The 21,833-nt window shown below is 29.9% G+C and overlaps 2 protein-coding genes across 2 annotated transcripts; both read left to right on the top strand.

Moving 5' to 3' along the window:
* The first annotated feature begins 3,316 nt into the window (after window positions 1–3,316).
* LOC102667858 (uncharacterized) lies at window positions 3,317–9,969 on the top strand. The gene is made up of 2 exons (XM_014771481.3): window positions 3,317–3,658; window positions 8,774–9,969. The coding sequence occupies exon 2, from the start codon at window positions 8,788–8,790 to the stop codon at window positions 9,286–9,288; it is 501 nt and encodes a 166-aa protein (XP_014626967.1). The 5' UTR covers window positions 3,317–3,658; window positions 8,774–8,787; the 3' UTR covers window positions 9,289–9,969.
* Window positions 9,970–18,858: 8,889 nt separating this feature from the next.
* On the top strand, window positions 18,859–21,422 carry LOC100818031 (universal stress protein A-like protein). The gene is made up of 4 exons (XM_003553768.5): window positions 18,859–19,256; window positions 20,081–20,202; window positions 20,762–20,880; window positions 21,000–21,422. The coding sequence occupies exons 1-4, from the start codon at window positions 19,079–19,081 to the stop codon at window positions 21,106–21,108; spliced, it is 528 nt and encodes a 175-aa protein (XP_003553816.1). The 5' UTR covers window positions 18,859–19,078; the 3' UTR covers window positions 21,109–21,422.
* Window positions 21,423–21,833: the final 411 nt, after the last annotated feature.

Here is a 21,833-nt window from a genome sequence, read left to right as displayed (position 1 = left end):
GACTGCTGAGCTTGGCGACCATTGCAAGTAACTAAAATCAGCATGCTGAGATAAATTTGAAGAAAATGTCAACTATAAAAGTCTGCGTGTTAGATGTCAAAGATTACAACAATTGAATGGCTAAAACCACCTGAAAATTAGAAGCAATTTCAAAGATAAGGATTATGTTTTCTCAACAAAGTGACGTTAGTAGGCCCTATTATTGTATATGAAAAGAAAAATAAAATGGCTCCAGACAAACAAAATTAGGTACACAAAATGAACATGCACATATCAAAGTTAATTTCAACACACCGATAAAGTGAATATATCCTCCACTTTAGTAGAGTAATAAATGTTGAATTAAATTCTTGAAATTATGATTCATTCTTACTTTATTTTCTAAAAGTAATGAATTTCGAAATTTTTTAAGAAAGAAATTATAATTTGTCATTTACTTTAATCCAAAGTTATATGTAACGTGGGACTTAATAATATCAACATATTTTGAAAGACTAAAATTACATAATAATTAAATTTGTGGACCTAGACCAAACTGAGTTATAATTTTTAAAGATACTTTTCTCTTTAAATTTTGTTAAATTTAAAGATTAAAGTGATAAAGAATCATAATTTTAGATATTAAATTAATTATTTACTCACTTAATTATGATTGTTGGGAGCTGTTTATCAGCTGAAATTTTGGTTCAAAAACTATTTCAAGATGAATCTAGGACCGAATAAAGTCCTTTTCTTTTCAGTTGAGTATGCTAAAATTCAATTAATAAAGAAGATACAAATTAAAAATGACTGATAGGAGAATAAAGAAAGTGAGATTGGAAAAGAAATCTAAAAGATAAACATCAAGTAGTAAAAGAAAAATTAAAAACAAAGTAACTCACGGAACACATTCTTAATCTCAAATTTATGTAGTCAATGTAAAGACTTACCAGGTATATTTATACATTTATAAACAAACACTACTAATCACAACTTTCTGAAGCATTGACGAGTACTCACAAATATATAACTTTCTATCTAAATACTACGTGTTTCTGGTTTAATATATATTGATAACTTAACATAACTACCAACAACTTTTGTCTTCATTCCAACTAACATCTCGAATCATGTCTTAAAGAAGAAGCTAACTTCCTAGTCTTCAAATTCAAACAGTTCATTAAGTAACATTGAAAGTCAACATCACATTAAATAGTTAGAACGTACATATTTTTCTTTTAGAAAAATAATTATTGTTAAAACTTAAAATAATTAATATTTTGGGCTGACCAAATGCCATATTAACCCAAAACGCTGGTACATAACAGGAAATTGCTTTATGCACCTCCAAAATTGTTAATATCCCCATCTTACCCTTCTTCCTTCTCCCCTCACTCACTCTCTTCTCTCCATCTTCCTCTTTACCACATCTCACCTTCTCACCACTGCCACTAATCTCTTTCCTCATGCCTCTGTGTTGCCGCTACAATCTCCTCCACCTTCGAATTCAGGATTCAGAGTTATGGTAGTGAAGGAGAAGATGGAGAGAAAAAGAGAGTGAATGAGGGGGCAAGGGTAAGATGGAGATATTAAAATTATTGGGAATGCACCAAGCAAAAAAGAAGATGCATAAAGCAATTACCTCCACAACAGCCCAACAAGAAAACATGCATAATTACCTCCACTATTACTTCTTGCAGTTTCCGTTGCTTTTATAAGCGACAATAGGTGTGTTTGAAATCCGTTACAACTCAATTGAAAGGAGATTTTTCACTTTTCAATGCTCAAACTGATGAGAAGAAAGGAGAATCTTGGATTATTAACATTTGAAATTGAAAACAAACACATGCGCACAGTATTGTTGAGATCAAACATTATTTCTTGACATAACTAAAGGAATAGAGAACTTTTAACTAGATAATTGACAAAAGTAACTAATAACATTATTTTTATTTTGCCATGCACAAATAATTACTTTTCAACTAATTGAGATGTAGCTGGTCCAATTAACTAAAAATGCAAGTTCAAAATCTTAGACATGCATGCGATCTTCCTTCAACAAATATAAATGCGTTGAATGTGTATGAGTCTGTTTGGATACAAGGTTAGAAACTCTTTTAAGAACTTCTCTATTAAAAAAAACTCTATATTTCCAATAAAAAAGATCTCAAAAATACTTATAACTTATATTTCAAATAGACCCATGCTGAATTCATTTCCGTCAATTCATAAGCTCTACAAAATAATAGTCTAAGCAACCCTTTTTTCCATAAACAAATTATAGTACTATAAATAAAGGTATCACTTTAAGCAAGCAAGTAAAGTTTTGCACCCTTAACTTTGAGACCGTCCAAATCTCACTTTTGAATAAAAAAATAAAATCAGATTCCTTATCCTAATCTTCCTAATTAATTGGCTTCCACCCCCTCATTGATGTCTGAACGGAAATCTAAATTGTTCTGTCTGCCAAACATAGCAAAGTGCATTAGTGTACAGTATCACATTACTCACACCTTAATTACTTTGGCATGCAAGCCGTTTAATTAAAGAAGTGAAACAACAAAAGCCAAGTGGGTGCACGTGCATTCTGCCTCTCACGTGCCTGAGCATTTCTCAGGTCAGATTTAAGAAAATCAAACATATGATATGTTCACTGAAAAAAGAGCTTCTCCAGTATTAATCTATCACAACAACATTGTTTAACAGATAATATGACATTCTATTAACCTATTATATTATCATTTAAAAGATTTAAAAGATATGACGATAGACATTAAAATCAAATATAAAAAAATTTTAGGTAGTAAATTTTTTTATAAAAAAACTTTAGTAGTAAAATTAAAATAGAATATATTATAGATATAAAAAATATATTTAAGTTTATTAATTTTTTTATGAGTCCCAGTTCACATTTAAGAGTGTCTATCTTGATTTTGTAATTTTGACTTTTTAGACCAATAAGAGTTTGTATTCTATTAAAAAGTGAATAAAAAAAATTGTATTAAAGAGAGTGTGGTGCTAATGTCATTTCTCGTGTGTGAGTATATACAGAGGAGGAATAGTCAAGATTAATTATTTAGTATAATTATTAGATTTTAAGAAAATATATCAAATAATCATAGATATAATTTAACAATTGAATTAATAAAAATCATATTTTATATCAAATTATAAAAATAATATATAGAATTATGCTTGTAATTAATTTCTCCTTTTATATATATATATATATATCTTTCCTTTTATATATATATATATACCAGATTCCCTCTCATTGGAACTCTTCAACACACTTCCCTTGCTTGCTTCTGATCCCTCTCTCTCTTTCTGAGACAGTTTTTCTACACAAAGTTAAATATTTATGTTCTCTTGAGCTTTGATGATTATAAAATAAGATTTGATCTTTAATTAAATAAAGTGTTACAGAGACTACAATAAAATATAAATTATAAAGCACTCAGAGGCACAGAGAGAGAAGGAGATTCCTCTCTTAGATTAACCAGGGTTCTTTCTACATCAAATGGGTGTTTCTTATATATCAGATCAAGTTTGTTCTGTTTGCAATACCACAAAGAGATTCAACGTCTTATCAGAGCCAATTTTGGAGTCTAACTTGGAATTCCTACATCTCATTAAAGAGGCCAATCTCATTCTGAAGGGTCATCACTCTTGCACTGAGGTAACTATAACAGCTCTCTTTAAGTTCTTTTTTTTTGTTAATTATGTCAATGTTTGAGGTTTTGAGTTTAATTTCCCTGCCATTATGTTCTGCATTTTTGGTCTGCTGCTTTGAGTTTCAAATTAAGAATATAAACTGCAAAGATACATGTTTATGTTATTTTCAGTTGGAAACATTTGCTTACTTTACTTTCCTATTAAAATTTGAAATTGGATCTTACATCATGGATATGTAATTAACTTTCCCATAAACACCCCTATTTGCATTTTGATACCCCATTAGTTCCTCACCAAGCTTGCTTCACAATGTTAAAATGTCAAGTAAGGGGATTTTATTTTTCTGTTTTTCGTTTAGGCTTTGGGGGAGTGTGGATTGGTACTTGATAACATGTCTTTTATTAAATAAAACATTTGTACTATTTGTTATAATATGGTAGTATATAATACTATATAGTATATTATAATTAAATTTGTGATTTTTTAAACTACAAACTGCCATTTTTTTGGCAAGTTTGATCATTTTGGTTTTGGTGACTAAACTGCTTGTGTGAAGAAATGGGGCCACTCCTATTGTTCGAATTTCCATACACAACTTAACACCATGTGAATACGACTTGAAAGAGAATATGATTTTAAAATGATGAAAAAGATAAGATATACTAATGTAACATGCAAATCATAGTAAATGTAAGGAAAGTGTTGGCAGTTAAACTCGATCCCTTGGCCCTTATCACTCTCCGAAAAGAATTTATAGACTTAGCATTTCTTGTGACAGCAAGATATATAGTTGCTGTTCCACAAATGGGACTTAATTAGTTTATGTATAGGGAAAAAAAATTGTGGATGTTAGTTAATTTTGACCTGATAAAATTTAAAATTTATAAAGATAATTCTATCAGTCTTATTAGTGAGATAACATACATTTAATCATATTACTTTATCAACTATTTTATAATGACATAAGTAAATATACGAGAATATGTAAATTTGTAGTTTTTTTTAGCATCATTAACTTCTAGTCAATGCGTAAGAAGATTAGAATTAACATGGCTAGATTTTCATGTTCACTGCTGCAATGTTAGTATAGTAGATCTGTTTTCTCTTTCTCCTCGGTTTTCTTTCTTAATTTTTAATTTTACTGGCAGATCTCTTGGAGAACGAGCACACCACGTTAAATTTTTAATTGAACCTAACTCTACACACCGTTTTCTATTTTACTGAAATCAAAGGACGGTTTTGCTTATATAAATTCAAAGAAAATTTTTGAACTTCTGCATATCTTGATCATAATAATATTTTATATTATTCCACTGCACAATAAAAAAGATATTTTTTTTCCTATGCGAAAGTAATAATACTAAAGCATGCAAACTGCAAATGTACTGTGAAAGAAACATAAGGGTAATTATAAACTAATTTACTTTCTCTTCTGGCTAATTTTTATTTCTATCTCTTTTTATTTTTTTTATCATATCATTTTTTACATTCATCTCTCATGTCTTTACCCAAAAAAAGTATAACTTTATAAAAAATAAAAAAAAATCATCTCTCATGTTGTCTTTTTCTTCTTATTTCTATCATCTTTCATCTTAGTCCACTATAAAATAGAGTTGACATGCATTTACAATTTTCCTTAACTTAATTGATTCAACAATATTCTCCTAGACGTGACAAAAGTACAGCTTCTTATATGTTTATCATATTGACTTACGAAATTAATCAAACTTAAAACTCTCGCCAAAGGAGTCGTGTGTGTTTCTCAAGAGATTAAGATTATGAGTGAGTTGTTTAAATTTATTTTTTGAAAAAATTTATTTATTTTAATAAAATAAGTAAGTTTTAATTTGTTATTTTAGTGTGCTTGTCTAAATTTTTTTTGTTTTAAAAAAATATTTTTGCTTATTTTGAGAAATAAATTATATATGCTTTTAGAAAAGTATTTTTTTCAAAAAAAAAATATTTATTTTAAAATTAAACAAACCCATCATATATGTGATTCACGGCTAGCTGGAATATTTGACGTGTATTAGTTGATCAAATCAAATTATTCCATCCGTGTTATTTTGATTCACGTTTAATATAATTAAATATTTTAAATTTTAAAAAATATGCAATTTTATCACAAAATATCATTTTCGTATTAAAAAATTAGGGTGGGGAAAGGACAGTCCATTCAAGGAGACTGGTAGGAACTTGAACCTACAACCTATGTGATGCAATACAACTTCACTAATCCCTTGAGATTATCATTTTTATATTCTAAGGTTTTATTTGAGTAATGGACCCTTTTCTCTGTCATTTCCATTCACATCAAATTTCAATTGGACATGAATAATTTAATTATTTTTGTCTCATTTTTGCTTCTCTCTCTACATATAAAATGAATCATTATGCAAAAAAAAAAAAGGAGAGTAGGGCATATAACAGGAGCCTGCACAGTGCATATAGACAAGAGTAGCAGTTGCAACTCAAACCAAAATGGGAATAAGGGATGAATTAATCGTTCTGTTTCATCACAATCACATTTCAGTTCCAAGGTCTAGCTTTTTTTATTTTAGGTAAAAACATGTTACACTCTGTACTATGTCAGCACAATGGTTTTACTACCCTACATTGTTTAATTATCTCATGCCCACTATACCCTTATCCTTATACATTGTAACTTGATTCCATTTTCTTCTGTACCTGCAATAGATGTAACTAGTGCACAACAGAGGTAAAATCCCCTAATTTGAACCTAAAGCTAAAGGTTTCACCCACTAGCAAAAGCTAAAGTGTGTACATCACATGCACTTTAAATTATTTTAAAAAGTATATATTGAATATTTTTTACTATATAATAAATAGTTTTACATTAAATATCATAGTTGCTTAGATTGATTTCTACCAAAGCTTGACTGTTAGTTGGTTTAAGATGATAATTTTCTTTTATAGAAATATAACTACTTTATTTCATTCAAAATAACATAGAAGATACATGATGTTTAAATAAAGTTAAAGTCATGGATGTTAGCAAAAGACAATGATATTCTAACTAATTTAAATTCTCTCCTCACTTAGATGATGTTTAAATTTTTTACTTTTATTCGACGTGGGATTTCAACTCACACTTATAATCCATTGTGATATTATCCGGCCCTTACAACTTCTAAATCCATCTACCAATGGTTTGCAGTCAGATTCTATAGTAACTTCATGAAGTCCCAGTTGCTGTAACCATTGAATTCCTTGTAGTAGAGCCCATGATTCTGCTTCTTTTGGAACTAGTACGTTTTACTCCATTTGATTTGATACGTTAATTAAGGCACTTGAGCGATGCTATAATACAGTGAATGGGGGTAAATGTGAATTCACACAAGTGCTTAAAGATTTGGAGTTTATTTTATTCCTTTCTATAGATACGAGTTTGATTTCTTTTGAGGCTACTAAAATTTCGTTTAGTGATAGATAACCATTCTCAAGAAAATTTTCTGGTGCATACGGGTTAATCAACAAGTAAAATTGCTTGTGGTCTAAGCTTGTGCGATAATCCTTTGGATTGTCATTCGCACCATATCTTTTTTGTTTTCCTTTTCTTGCATCAGAGACATCCACCAACTTATAATTGAAAACTAATTTATTCTGAAGTGTAGATATCATTGTTGTTTTTTATTCACATGATCAAAAATTGAATTATACTGAGCCTTGTTGGTCTTTTGCATCCTATCTAGTAGTATTGAAGGTGACCTTCTATCTATTCTACCACTTTGTTTAAAATAATAATAATAAATAAAAGTGGGTTAAATGTGAATAGCAATGGCAATAATCTAGGTCCAAAAACGGTCAACAGAGTCCAAGAGCCAAGTCAAGAATGCAGTGCCCCATTCAAAGGGACTGTGTCACAAACACAAGTACCAAGTCACTGTATCCTTAAACCAAGAAGAGTGCATATATAACTTCCCAATCTCAGTGGCTGTTGGACTAAATGTAGCACTAGTGAGTGGCCACAAACGCGCGAACCTTCCTCTAATTTACTTTCCCCAATTTTTTCAAACTTTTCTCCTCCAAAGCTTTGCAATACCACTACCTTTTATGATATCATCATTCTTGTTTCCAATATTTCTATTACATTACATATTTTGTCTCTTCATTCACATACTATTTTTAAGAAGAATATTACCAACACTCTATTTAACACACGATCTTGCATTGATTTAATATTTATTAGAATCTATATATAAAATCAAATGTGGGTTTTTTTCTTCAATTTTTTTAAATTTAAATCAATAATAAAAATATATGTTCAAATGAATATGTTATTGACATTTGGCCGTTTGAAACTGTTTTATATAGGCTAAATAACTTATTTGATCTTTTATATTTTTTTTTTCAATTTAATAATTTTTTTTGAAAAATTATTTTGTTTCTTATTATTTTCAGTTTAATATTTTTTTCTTTTAAAAAAATTATTTTTTTCGTTTATCTTCTCTTTTAAAAAGTTTATTTTTAAATAAGATTTTCTATAATTATCTTATTATAAAAATCAACAAATCATACTATATGATTTATAATTAAAAGACAGTGTAAATTTGTGCTATCAATGGCGGACCTACATTGCTTTGAGGGTGTGTACTTGCATCCCCTCATTTTCTAAAATTCATCAAATTTTTAAATAAAATCTTATATTTTTATATTTTATTTTATTTATATTTATATAATTGAATCCACTTATTTTATTTTTTATAATTTATACCCACTGATTTAGGGTCTTGAATTCGCCATTGTGTGCTATAATATGAGTGTATAATCTATTTTTTCTTAATTAAATCCCACTATTTAACAAACTCTAATAGTAATGTTACCATTTTTATTAAATTTTATCCAATAAACAATATTTAAAAATGCATGAAGATCCGTCTAGCTAGCTCATCTATTATGCAATACGTACATACATATACTATTACAATAGATATATAGAGCATATACATAGGCTATGAACAAAACGAGACAGAGAGAAGAAAGATGCGTGAATGGTGATGGTAAGCGACATTGAAAATGGAAGTGTGACTATTGAGTGATTGAAGTTGGTGATTGATACAACACATAACAAAAGGGTTATTGTTGCATTGCATTGCAGGTTCATCAGGGGACATGCAGTATACATTGAGAATAATGAAGAAGAAGAAGAAGCATCAGAGTGAGGAGAAGAATCCACGTGGCAGGTTGGCGAAGGAGGAGGAGGGTGGCGAGGAAAAGATAAAGTGCTCGAGCAAGCATTGTGGTTCATGCTGCGGCGGCTACGTGGCTGATTGCGTGGCAGTGTGTTGCTGCCCTTGCGCGGTGTTGCATTGTTGTGCTATGGCTATTGTCAAGGGGCCTTCTCTTGTGGGGAGAAAGTGTTTAGGGTTGGGAAAGAACAAGAACAAGAACAACAACATTAAAAGGGTTCAAGAGGGGTGTGAAGATGATGTTGATGTTGATGTTGTTGTTGAGAGGAACAACAGCAACATTGAAAGGGTTCAAAGGGGTGTGAGGGAAATTGACAGTGTCATTGTCAATGCTGGATTTGATGCAGAGAAGGTTTGGAAGGAACTCTATCAGATTGGTCATATGGATTTTGGGAGGGTTTCTAGTTCCTCACATGATGATTAATTATTTTGGAGCCAAATCCACAATGATGGAAGATTGCTCTTGCTCAACTGGTAAATTATATTTTTTTTTTTGAATTAAACATGTTTTTAGTTCCTATAAATATTAAATATTTGATTTTATTCTCTTAATCAAAGCAATGTTTTTTCGTCTTAATTTTTTATTTGAGGATGAGTCGTGGCACAACAAAAAAGTTGTGCCTAAGTGACCGATGATTTAGGTTTGAATTTGGAAATAGTCTTTTTTACTTATGCAAAAAGATTTCATACAATTACTCTTTCTTGTACTTTGTGAAGCGAGAAGCTTTAGACATGAAGGTATGTTAGTTTTAGTTTTTTACTTAATCTTTTATTTATAAAAATGTATTAGGTGTTTTTTTTTGTGTTTCACAAGAATGTATCTCTTTTTAACTCACCGTTTATAAAAATAAGAATTACACAAGATATAGTTCTGTAATTAAGGAGATATTTCTGTAATTTAGGAGTCTAGGGAGATTAATTTATTTTGAGGAACAAAAATTAATATTGTTTTATTTATGGGGACTAAAATCATGTTTTGCCCTAGTTTTTAGGAGGTTGGAATATGTTGATTTGCAATTTGGCATTGTATATGTCTCCCGCCTCTTTGATTCAATTGCAAACTCAATGAATTATTAGGAATTGAATTCTAGACGTGTCTTTTGAACTTTGATCCGTGACCTTTGTCTATACATTGTTGTCTTTGTTTAATGTGTGGGATCTTTAGAGCAAAGTGCGATGTAACATTTTGTAAGTAGTCCCCTTAAGTCTTTTGAGACATCTTTGTTTTGCAGTCTAATTGACATTGTATTTGGAATGAGATCCAATAAAAGTTGGAGTTAGACTGTCAAGTCAACTGTTACTTGTTCCATGTGTTATGACAACTTACATGAGGGGTCTTTACTCTTTGTATTTACCGCATTGGAAGTTTGGGAGATATTTTTGTTCTAATGTTATGCTTTATCTATATTCCTAGTAACTCCAGTGTGTACATTTTATTATGTTTCGTTGCATTTCTCATTTTCCCTCCATTAATTATTAGCATATTTGATGATTTTGATAGAGTTAACGGAAAAGTTAGCTGAAAATTAAAAAATTAACAAGTTGATAACTGGAAACTTTAAAGTCTTTTAAGTTACCTTGTTTATTATTAGTATGTTTGACTATTTTAATTTATTATTAATTCGAGATGGGAGAGGATGTGTCAAATTGCCAACTTTCTTTTCAATGATTTCTACAAGTAAATCTTTAAAAAAAATTGAGGTTTAGTAAAGAGGGATATAATGTCAACAATTCATCAAATGACAAGAGTAAAGTAAGATTTCGTTTATTGGTTTTTCTTACAGAAAGTTAATTTTGAAGAAATGATTCTATAGCTGTCTCTAACTGAGAACCATCATACAGTAGACGGGTTCTAGCGTGCGTAACTGCAACTGTGCGAAAGAAAGGTAGTTTGTCCAATATAATTTTGTTTTGAGATTAGTGTAGGATTATTGTGAGATTACTTATATCAGATTTTTTTTTTCCTTTTATCTTGTTCATCGAGATCGTCATCCAAACCAGTTCCTTACATTGTCATTATTATCACCATCGAAGAGGATCATCCCTCCTCCTCGATCAATATTTGATTTGATGTGAACAATTTCATGACATCTCAACTATCAATTTTAATCGAACGGTAGAAATGACTTTCGTACCATGCAAAATATCTTTTACTTTTGCACAGTAACCTCCTTCCATAGAGTAATGTATTGCATTATCCGGGGCAACATGGTAAAACAAGCAAGATAACAAGGTAATGTACTTCCATGTTTTTTGAAGAGGGCATGTCTAGTAATCGAAATGGAAATTAGGATGTCCCTGATTTTGAGTCAAGGAGGCACCTTGTCAAAGACGAGTGGTGTACAAGTCAGAAAAATGTTTGGTCCTTAACAACACAACCCTAAACTCATTTTATGTTATTGGGCCCATGCCAAATTGTCCTCCACTAGTAACTGTGCACTCTTCAATAATGTGAATGTGTGTGAACCTCTAAAGGGAACAAGGGGATGGCCTTCCTACTCATATATAGTCAGCATGTTTGCATTGAATTCAAATTTTATCACAATATTTCGAACAATTTTTTTTTATCAAATCCTTAAGGATAGTTTCAAAACAGGTTTTCTTTCCTTTCCTTTCTTTCTTTCTGTCTTTTTTATGTTGAATGCTCTGATGCACATAATTTACTTGATGAAATTTACTAATTAAACTAATCAAGGCACATAAATTGCATAAACATGTATTATGTCAAGTAAAATCGTTAATTGTAATGTAACTTGTTTGATATTTGTTTTGCTGGATAAACTATTTTATTTAATAGAAATAGGAATAACAGTACAATTTGAAATTCTATAAAAAAAAAAAAAAAAACATTTCCCTATCATCTTACAAACTTAACTTTGAAGTTTGACATAGTATCAAGGAGTTCTTTATAGTGAAAATGATGACACCAAATTCAAAAGCCTCCTCCTTTACAACAAAGATTGGTATCAACCTTAGTTTTGTAGTCCAATTCGAAATATACATAGTCCATTGAATTGCATTCAACAAGCCCATAGTCTCCCCTCTTGAACCAATCAATTTTTGTCAAGACAAAGTGACCTTGATCATTCTTCAAGCACATCCCAAAGCTTGTCATATTTGGATCATTGAAAAATGAGGCATCTGTGTTACATTTAAGACTGCTAGAGTTCTAGGAGATGGTTTAGATCAAGTTGTGTAGTGACTAAATGAATTTACAGTATAAATCACAAGGTATCATAAATTTTCCTAGCATTGGTCCACTCCTCAAGCGCATGGCTAGCTCTAGTGATGAAGATTTGATTTGTTGTTTCATTTGTATCATCCCTCATATTCAAGTTTCTTCTCCAAATACTCAACATTATCATTCTGAATTGAAAAGCTGTAAACAAGCTCCAACAATAATTCAATGACTTCCAAAAGTTTCCTTGTTTCCTTGCAAAATATCATTAGGGTGAAAAGTGCTATACTTGGCCAAGAAAATCCAAAATGGTGGGGTGTACAACCTCATCAAGGCATGACGAATGGCAAGGGCACAGATGCTGGTCGCATACAACCTCGTCCTCAAGGTTGTATTATATTTCTAGTCGAGGTGAGGTGTTGGTTGCGTACATTCTTATCATCAAATCATTTTATTTTTTTAAAAATAATAATAAAGATAATGAAAATTATTATTCATAAACTAAAAATCACTAGAATTTACAATCCTAACAACCTCAGTTTAATTAGATGGAAAAAATCAAAATTGATACATTTAAAAAAAAAATTGATAACCTAATTAAATTTTTTCATAACTTAGAAATCAAATTGAATCTTTCAAAATAATTTAAGGATAAATCTATTAAACATCTATGAAAAGAGTACATATGAAAAGTCCAAACTAAACATCCTAAGTTGCTGACATTTGGTATAAACAGGGATAAAATGGGTATTATGAAAATTTGAAGCATATTCACACTCACCTCCACCCGAGCTTCTTCAGTTTAGCTTCTTCAATTCATCATTCTCTTCATCTCTTCTCTACGTCTGCGTTCTTCATCGACCCGAGCTTCTTCATCACTTCTTTACTTCATTGACACATGATATGTCTTCTAAAGTGTAGGAGGGTTCCATATGCGTTGTGGTGGGCATTGTGTTGTGCAGTGATTCTTCTCTTTGTTTATATTCTGAGCAAAGGAAACAACATTGAGTCCAGACCCACTTTGTCCAAGGTATTTCTTTCTTCTCAATTGGTTTGGTTTTGATAGATTTGTCCTATTAGGTTTAGCTCAAGATTTTGAGGGGGTCTGTGAACGAGTGAATCAATCCTCTCTCGGTTGGTGTTGTATTTTCTATTTTTGATACGGTTCTCTTCTCATCTTCATTCTATCTTTTTAAAATTTTGGTTAGGGTTTAAGGATGGGTTTCAATGTTTAACATCTCTTTTCATCTTTGAGGATGGGTTAGGTAGCCATGGTTTATCTTGTCGTCACTGCTGTAGGATATAGCTCAGTAGCTGAAATCAATAAACGGAGGCCAGAACCATAATTTTTAATATCAATTATACCAAACGCCCCCATTCCAATGCTTTATTTTGTCGCATCTTTGTGTTGATGCTGCAAATAACATGAATCCGTTTGGACAAAATTTCCCTTAGAGAACGCGTATGAGCTATCTATTAAACATATATTAGGAGTGTCCAAGACCAGCTCCTTTGACGAGATTAAAGTGTCATTTCGCAAATTGGCCAAAGAGACTCACCAGGACCTAGCTGAGTCAATGAATGATTCCACTACGTCTCGACGATTTGTACAAATTCTAGCAGCCTACGAGGTTTGTGCAAATCATGTTCTGATAGATTTATCTTCACATTGATGTTGGGTGGAGCTATTAGTGACATTGCCATAATTTATCTTATTATTATAGACAAGTTCATATAATTTGTTCTGCCATTTCAAACTTAATGTGATTGGAGTGGATAATATAATTCCTATCTCTCCCAAATACAAAAAAAAAATCATTAGGTGATGGCTTAATTATGTTACTTATTTTATATCGATCCTATAATCTCATACCATAATTATAAGTATATGATTGCAGTGTTTGCCATCCTTTTCCCAGGACATGCAAGTAGAGTTATTCCACAAAGTGTAACTTATAGCTTTGCAACCCTTTTGCTTGACCTCCTCAGTGGAAATCATATTCCTTCAAGTCATGTAAGTTTCTTTACTTAATAAAAAGTTATGCAAACAACACTTACCGTGTCCTGTCCTATAATGTTGTCTATCTTAGTCTAATTGAGTTCTTCCTTTTGATCAATTTCTTCTTCTGATTGTTCTACCTAAAATCAAGTAAGAAGTACCTATAAAAAAATTACCCAAAATAGTCACTTTCAAAACATACACTTACCTTCATTAGGCCATTGTACTGATTAGAGACAAGAACCTTCAGATGCTATCAAACTCTTGCTTAAAAGGAGAGCTTATAAATGATGATGGGATTGAATTAGTGTGTCTACCCTCACGATGTTTGCACTCTGAATCACGAGAGTGTCCTAATCCAAAGTCATTGCTTAATACCTCTCCAGAAGGACTCTGAGGTTAGACGGACTTAATACTTTTAACCGAAGATAACCTATAGCAAAATGCTTGAAGAGCTGTACATAAATAATTGAGCTTTTACTAATGTTTCTTGCTTTCTTTGTTCAATGTCATTATAAATAAGTTCATATACAACGATAGCATATAGTTTATATGTAAGGATAACATATGCATGAATGATGTATTGTAAGCAGGTCGGACATTTTGGTGACAAGTTCATCCTTGAAGAACCAATTGAGAGGTATAGTTAATTGATATCAGCTTTTTAGTTCTTTTCGTTGACCAGTGGATCCAAATGATGTACTGTTAACAAGCTCTATCAATAGACAAAAATTGGTTATTGTCATGTTTCAGGACATTTTGCATGAACCCAAACATGATGTCTTGGTTTCTTTAAGTAAAAGAATTATTTAAATGTCATGTGAGCAGAAGTTAAAATTCCAAATTGAAGGATTTTTTCCTCGATTTTTTATTTGTCACTGGTAGTAACCATTTTTGGCTGATCCGAAGAGTCTTCAATAGTTTGTTCAGATCAACACATAATAAAAGAATGGTAATGATATTAAGAATCATTCATTTGTTCTGCATGTTTACCTTATAGAAGTAGATAGATTGACATATGTATATTTGACAACACAGTGGAAGGGAAAGAAAAGGAAATGAAAAGGGATTATAGAAATTAGCATTTAATGTAATTTTTCATTAAATTCATTTTTATCTATTGTGAATAAAGTTTGATGTTCATATAAATTCTTTGGATACTTCACTTTCATTTTTTATTGTCTGTCTATTTTTGAAGGGAATATAGATCACAAAATAAAAATGAATTCTTAGGGAACACTTTATTCCCTCACAATACTTTTGTTCTTCTATTATAATCATAATGATCCAAACAAGGGATCAAACACTTTTTTCACCACTAATTTCCAATATGTTTGTTGGATGAATAATATTTGCATTTCAGACTCATTCTTTTTTAGACATATGTCTTCCTTGGTTGGCAAAGTAAGAATTACAAAGTGCAAGCATCGTAGCTTGCTGGTCTAAGTTTGCAATTTGGAGTGAATAAGGGTGGCTGAAATTTTCAGCTTTTCATTTTGACCCCACTTTTTCCTTTCATTTCACTATCATAACTTAAATTGAACATATTCCCGACACATCTGAATTACAAATTATTGTTTCACACTCACCATTGTTTTGCATCCAAATTTTTTACTGTGTTTGGATTCTGATTATTTCTCAGGCTACCACGTATAAAAAAAACTCTCAAATCAACTATTTTAAGTAATTGAAAATTTTTCGCTTTAATTCAACACTATTTGGTAAAATTTAAAAACAAAACATTGGGATATATTGAAGACTATTTTTTTTTCATATTCTCTCTATTCCTTTATATAATTTTATATAGTTATAGATATTTTCTTTTGCTATATATTTTAGTAGTACTAATTAATTTTTTTAAGGCTTAAATATGTTTTTTAAAATTTGTTAATTATTTTTTACAATTCCTTCAAAAAAATATTTTGTTTTTATTAGTCATTCAAATTTTTAAAAAGTTATTTTTAGTATATATATAAAAGAGTAGTAAATATATAAAAAAAAACATATAAATATATAGAAAAGTAGCCTAACAAAATCGTCGTTTTAAACATATAAAAAGTATAGACAGGTTAAATGGTCGAAACAAACATTTTATATTATTGACACCTGACTTGACAAAGGAGTAAAATGAAAGTTTTGATAAAAAAAATTATTTTTCACCTTTTATTTTTTATTTGTATGTCTAAACCAAACACGTATTGAGGAAGAGAGAGTTGGTATAGTACGGTAATGTTGTATGAATTTGTTTAACTAAAGCTTTTTTTGGAAATATCTGAGTAATGATGATCAGACATTAATTTTTATATTGTCGCATTGAATGTGCTTCTGTTACGACCTTCTTTTTTTTTTTTTGTCCTCTCTTTTGCCATAGCCATAATTTGTTCTTTGTCGGCTCTCTATACTCTCCACACGCTCTTTTTCCTTACAAACACTTTGCACCCTATTAACTTTTTCGCTTTTAAAATATATTGAATAAAAATTATGCTTAATTTTGTTTTAAAATACAATAATAGATACATCACTTTTCATAATATAAGAAATTTTATATGAAAGTTTATTTAAAAGTTTAATTTCTGTAAAAAAAATTATACCATTAATCAATCATAAATTTTTTTCGGCATAACTTATAAAATAATTATTATAAAACTTAATGAAATTTTTTCAATATACTTAATATAAAAATTAATAAATGTATCATATATAATAATTTTATGATTAAATAATAATATAATTTATACACATATTATTTATTTATTAAATTATAATTGTAAGAAATAAAATTATCAAAATTTATAAGTGATAATTAAACCTAAATTCCGCCTATCCATGCGACAAATATCACACTTCAATGTGGCAAGTAATCACAACATCTACGTGTACAAAACAAAGATGTAGACATGCTTTACATGTTATAAGTCTAATAACATCACGCAAAGGCAAACTACGAATTACATGCACAAAAAGAAATAAGGCTAAAATATGGGTTTTGTCTTTTTATTTTTTTTTAAATCTATAACTTTTTTCTTTTTTTTAAATAAGACATTTTATGTCTTACATTTAAAATTTTTATAATTTTAATTTCTTATTTTTTAATTGAGACATTATGATTTTAATCTTTATGACCAATTTCAAATATTAATTTCTATTTCGTGATCGTTGATCAACACACATCTATTTATTAGTCACCTGATAAATTTTGTAAATTATTTAATTTTTAACAAGCTTAATTTATTTAAAAAATTAAACAAATACACGATCAACATCAAAATTAAAATTGTGGACAGAATATCCCAAATAAAAAATGAGAGATTAAACATATTTTTTTAATAACAAAATTAAATTATAATTTTGATCTTCTTATTTTTCAGAATAAATAATTAGACAAGGTCATAAATCAATAACACACTTATGTTTTTTAGTTAAATAGGTTAACATTATTTTCTATGTATCATTAATCAATTTTTTTTTATTTTTCAAATTATCAAAATTTATAAATTAAAAAATATTTAATATATAAATCTTTTTAATTTTATTTTGTATCACTTTATATGTTTTTATTTTGAATAGTATACAATTTTATTTTTATTTTACCAATTTATAATTATATTTCACAAATTAATATGTAAAATATTTACATATTTTTTTAAATTGATTTTAATATATAGATTATTTTTTCTATAAATATTTATGTAAAATTAAAAGGATTTATATATTAAACATTTTTTAATTTATAAATTTTAATCATTTGAAAAAAATTTAATAATCTTTTACTAATGATACATAAAAATTAATTTTAATATAATTATTTAAACAAAACAAGTATTTATTGTCTTGTCTATGAATAATTTTACATAAGTAATTAGAGTAAAAATAATATGTATATTAAAATCAATTTACATATTAATTTATGAAAGTTAACCAAAAATTGATAAAATAAAAATATGTAAACTATTCAACATATAAAATGATATAAAATAAAATTAAAAAGATTTATATATTAAATATTTTTTGATTTATAAATTTTGATAATTGAAAAAAAAATTAATAGTTTTTGACTAATTATACATAGAAAATAATGTTATTGTAGCTAACTAAACAAAACAAGTGTCTTAGTGATTTATCATTTTTTCATTGAATAAAGGATTATGAGTTTAATTTTTATTAAGATATTTTTTTATTTTTGACTTCATTTAATCTTTTTTCATATAAATTTCATGTCAACAACCTACATAAGTTACACGTGTCAATATTAATATGTCATATCAAAGTCAACGTTTAATTTTAGGTAACCAATTAACGGAAGGATCAATATTACTTATTTCAAAAAATAAAAAAAATTAAATGTCTTGATTTAAAAATAAGAAATCAAAATTACATGTTAGAAATTATATGAGAACAAAAATTACAATTTAGACTAAAAAAATAAGAGGTGTAATATCTCACTTAAAAAGTAAAAACACTAAAATCACATATTTTAAAAATAAGAAAACAAAAATTATATTTTAACCTAAAATTAAACATCCTTTTATTTTAAACATCCTATTAACATTTCTTATTTTTTTCCTATTTCTCTTCCTGGGACATCATACATCATAAATCTTATCAAACTTATGTTTTTTTTCCCTCTTTTTCTTCTCTCTTCCTAAAGATCTCATAGCAGAATGAGTGTTGATCATACATTTTCCTAGAATTAAACAAGACCATCCTATCACCCTTGCATTTGGATCTTTCTTCCTTTCATTTTTTCCCCTTAGGTTGTCGTTTTGCTTCTGTTGTCGATATTTCGGGCCCGCGAAAGAAAGAAAGATCGGCCAGGGCCCGGGCCCCGGGCCCGCTAGCTTGTGAAAAAATGACGACACCGTGTTCGAAGTGCGCATTTTAGCAAAGGGATAGATGAATTCACTATCGTACGCGGTATGGTTAAATACGCGGTGAGTCTCCGCGGTCATTGCATATAAATAAGCGCGTGGTCAAAGAAAAAAGGAGTGGAGCGAAGTGAATTGAAATTGAAGTGACTCGGGGTGAGTTGACTCAGCAATGGCGGAAGAGGTGACTCGGGTGATGGTGGCGGTGAACGAGTCGAGCATTAAGGGATACCCTCATCCTTCGATCAGCAGCAAAGGGGCTTTCGACTGGACCATCAACAAGATCGTTCGCGACAACGTCTCTGCCTTCAACCTTCTTTTTCTTCACGTTCAAGTCCCCGATGAAGATGGTTCTCTTTTTCTCTCTTTTCTTTTTAATTGTTCTTTGTTGATTGTTTCAAGAATATCGCCATTAGTGGCGTTTCGATTTTGTTTTGCATTGGGTGCAGTTTTTTTTATCCGTAAGAATCAAAGACAGTGTCAGGTTTTACAATAACTCTCTCGCTCTGCGCAACCAAATTGAGTTAGTGCTTTTTGGTTTCTCTGAAAAATAGTGGAAAGAAAACGGAAAAAGGGGAGAAAATTAGTTGATCCCTAGAATGCATAGTTGTATACATGGATTGTTGCCTAAATACTCATTTTTATCTCTGAAAGTGTGAGGCGGGTGACAGATTGGTCCTGAAAGATGAAAATTTCCAATTCAGTCCCCTAGTGTACGAATTAGTTTCGAATTTTCCATCTTTCAGGGACTAATCTGTCACCCTAGATTGTTAATCATACCACGAAGTAGGCACAAGTTTGCTTTAGCTTGATCAGTGATTTCGAGTTCGAGTCCCGAGTATTCAGAGGAAGAGCTTTGCCGCTTCCCATTGAAGTCCTCTGTCTAGCTCGAATAAGATTACTGTGGTGGTTTCTTACATAAGAAGATAGATGTTAATTCATGAAATGTTGATTTTAATGTTCAAAAGAAAGAAAAAAAAAAGATTGCCTCTTTGATTCACTGAGTATAGATTAAGTTTGAGAAACATTGTTATGATACTTGGAGTTGATATTGTTTTGTGATTTTATTTTTTTAATATAATGAAGGAATTAGCATTTATGTTATGTTATGCTAGGCAGAATTAAAGGAACATGAATTCTGATGGTTGTTGTGCTTATTTTTTGTTTTTGCTAGGTTTTGATGACATGGATAGTATCTTTGCTTCTCCTGACGATTTTAAGAACATGAATCAGAGAGATAGAATTAGAGGAGTTCATCTGCTGGAATACTTCATCAATAGGTGTCATGAAATTGGGGTAATGGTTTTTCTGTTTCAACTTCTGCATGCTCTAGCCATTGCCTTCATTCCTGTTAATTGTTAATTGAAATTGGTTTTAAATTATCACTGTAAAATATATTTAGGCAGACATCCAATAATGAACAGGATGACATAATAAAATGATCAAATCTTATTAGATGTCTATGTAAAATTATTTTATATTGCCAATGTATATAAAATTAAAGAATAAACCATCAATTTCATTCTTGAACTATTACTCTATTACTGTTTCTCCTAGGTGGTACCTAAAGTAATAAAACTATTTCCCTGAAGTATCAAATATTCATCACTTTGGTCCCTCATTTTATGTATTTTAGTAAAAAGTTTAAGGGCCAATTTGAAGGATATTTTAATATTTGGATGACTCCTTAGCATGATTTCTAATATTTTTAGGACTAAAGTAGTTTGTTTTACTTTAGGAATTATCTAAGAAAAAGATTAATACTTCAGGGATGAAATTGATGGTTTACTTTGTCTGACACCCCATTGATTTATAATACTCATCTCCACAAGCTAAATGTTTGATTTATTTGTAGGTGGTTTGTCAAGCATGGATAATGCATGGTGATCCCAAAGAAGTAATATGTCATGAAGTGAAACGACTAAGGCCAGATCTTCTGGTTGTGGGTAGCCGAGGTCTTGGACCTTTTCAAAAGTATGCTCAATTGCTTTATTTTTGTATTCAATATTGAGATTGAGAGTACATTAATGCTTTTAGAATTTATTATAGTCTGAGATATGTTATTAAGGAATTGTATTGAACATGTTGTGCAGGGTTTTTGTTGGCACTGTGAGTGAATTTTGTTGGAAACATGCTGAATGCCCTGTCATTAGTATCAAACGCAAGCCAGATGAAACTCCTCAGGACCCTGTTGATGACTGATATCTTGTCATACACCAGACATTGAAGATAGATCACCTATGCTCCCATGCTTTATGTAGTAAAAAGAAGAAAAGAAAAGAATTGAATATCATTCAAGATTAGTATATGGAGATTTTCAATGTAGGAATAGGAGCAGGAAATCCAACTTTTGATGCTTTTATTGCCTTTGTTCCTTTTATCTAGTCTGTAATTCTATGATGTGTTGATTTCTTTTAGTGTACAAATCTATCTGCTTAAGTCAATGTTGTTTGTAATTCTGAAAGATGGATGCCGTAATATTGCTCTTCAATGTGATGCATGCATTAATTTACCAAGCCATAATTTCTTCAATGGATGGTGTAGTAATATTGCTCTTCATGTGTCTCGGCTTCTTGATATAAGTTATTTGTTTCTGATCTTAAATATGAATATGATGGTTGGGTTTCATATAATAGGCTAACAATTTGATCGTAAATTTCCATTATTGAATATCATCAGAACATTCCTCGCTTGAACACAATTCATGCGGGATTTTCCTATGTTTACCTATATAGAATGTCAAGGGGATTTAACTTTTACGAATAAGAAAAATTCATGCAGAATTTTCCAACTTGATTGGTTGAACTGTACAAGTTATTATAAATTTCCTACATTCAATTTTTACGGATAAAAAGAAAATTAAAGAAAATTCATGTAGGATTTTCCAACGTTTACCTACACGGTATAGGCATTTTACAAAGTTAATT

Source organism: Glycine max, chromosome 19, assembly GCF_000004515.6.
Source record: "Glycine max cultivar Williams 82 chromosome 19, Glycine_max_v4.0, whole genome shotgun sequence".
Classification (NCBI taxonomy): Eukaryota; Viridiplantae; Streptophyta; class Magnoliopsida; order Fabales; family Fabaceae; genus Glycine; species Glycine max.
Note: the sequence above shows the minus strand (reverse complement) of the source record. Positions and strands in the feature narration are given on the sequence as shown.

What these genes read in the sequence shown, in the direction of transcription:
- LOC102667858 (XM_014771481.3), top strand. Translation starts at nt 8,788, where the DNA reads ATGCAGTATACATTGAGAATAATGAAGAAGAAGAAGAAGCATCAGAGT.
- LOC100818031 (XM_003553768.5), top strand. Translation starts at nt 19,079, where the DNA reads ATGGCGGAAGAGGTGACTCGGGTGATGGTGGCGGTGAACGAGTCGAGC. An exon ending in ATAGGTGTCATGAAATTGGG is followed by an intron (nt 20,203 to 20,761) that starts GTAATGGTTTTT and finishes ATTTATTTGTAG; the next exon opens with GTGGTTTGTCAAGCATGGAT. An exon ending in GGTCTTGGACCTTTTCAAAA is followed by an intron (nt 20,881 to 20,999) that starts GTATGCTCAATT and finishes CATGTTGTGCAG; the next exon opens with GGTTTTTGTTGGCACTGTGA.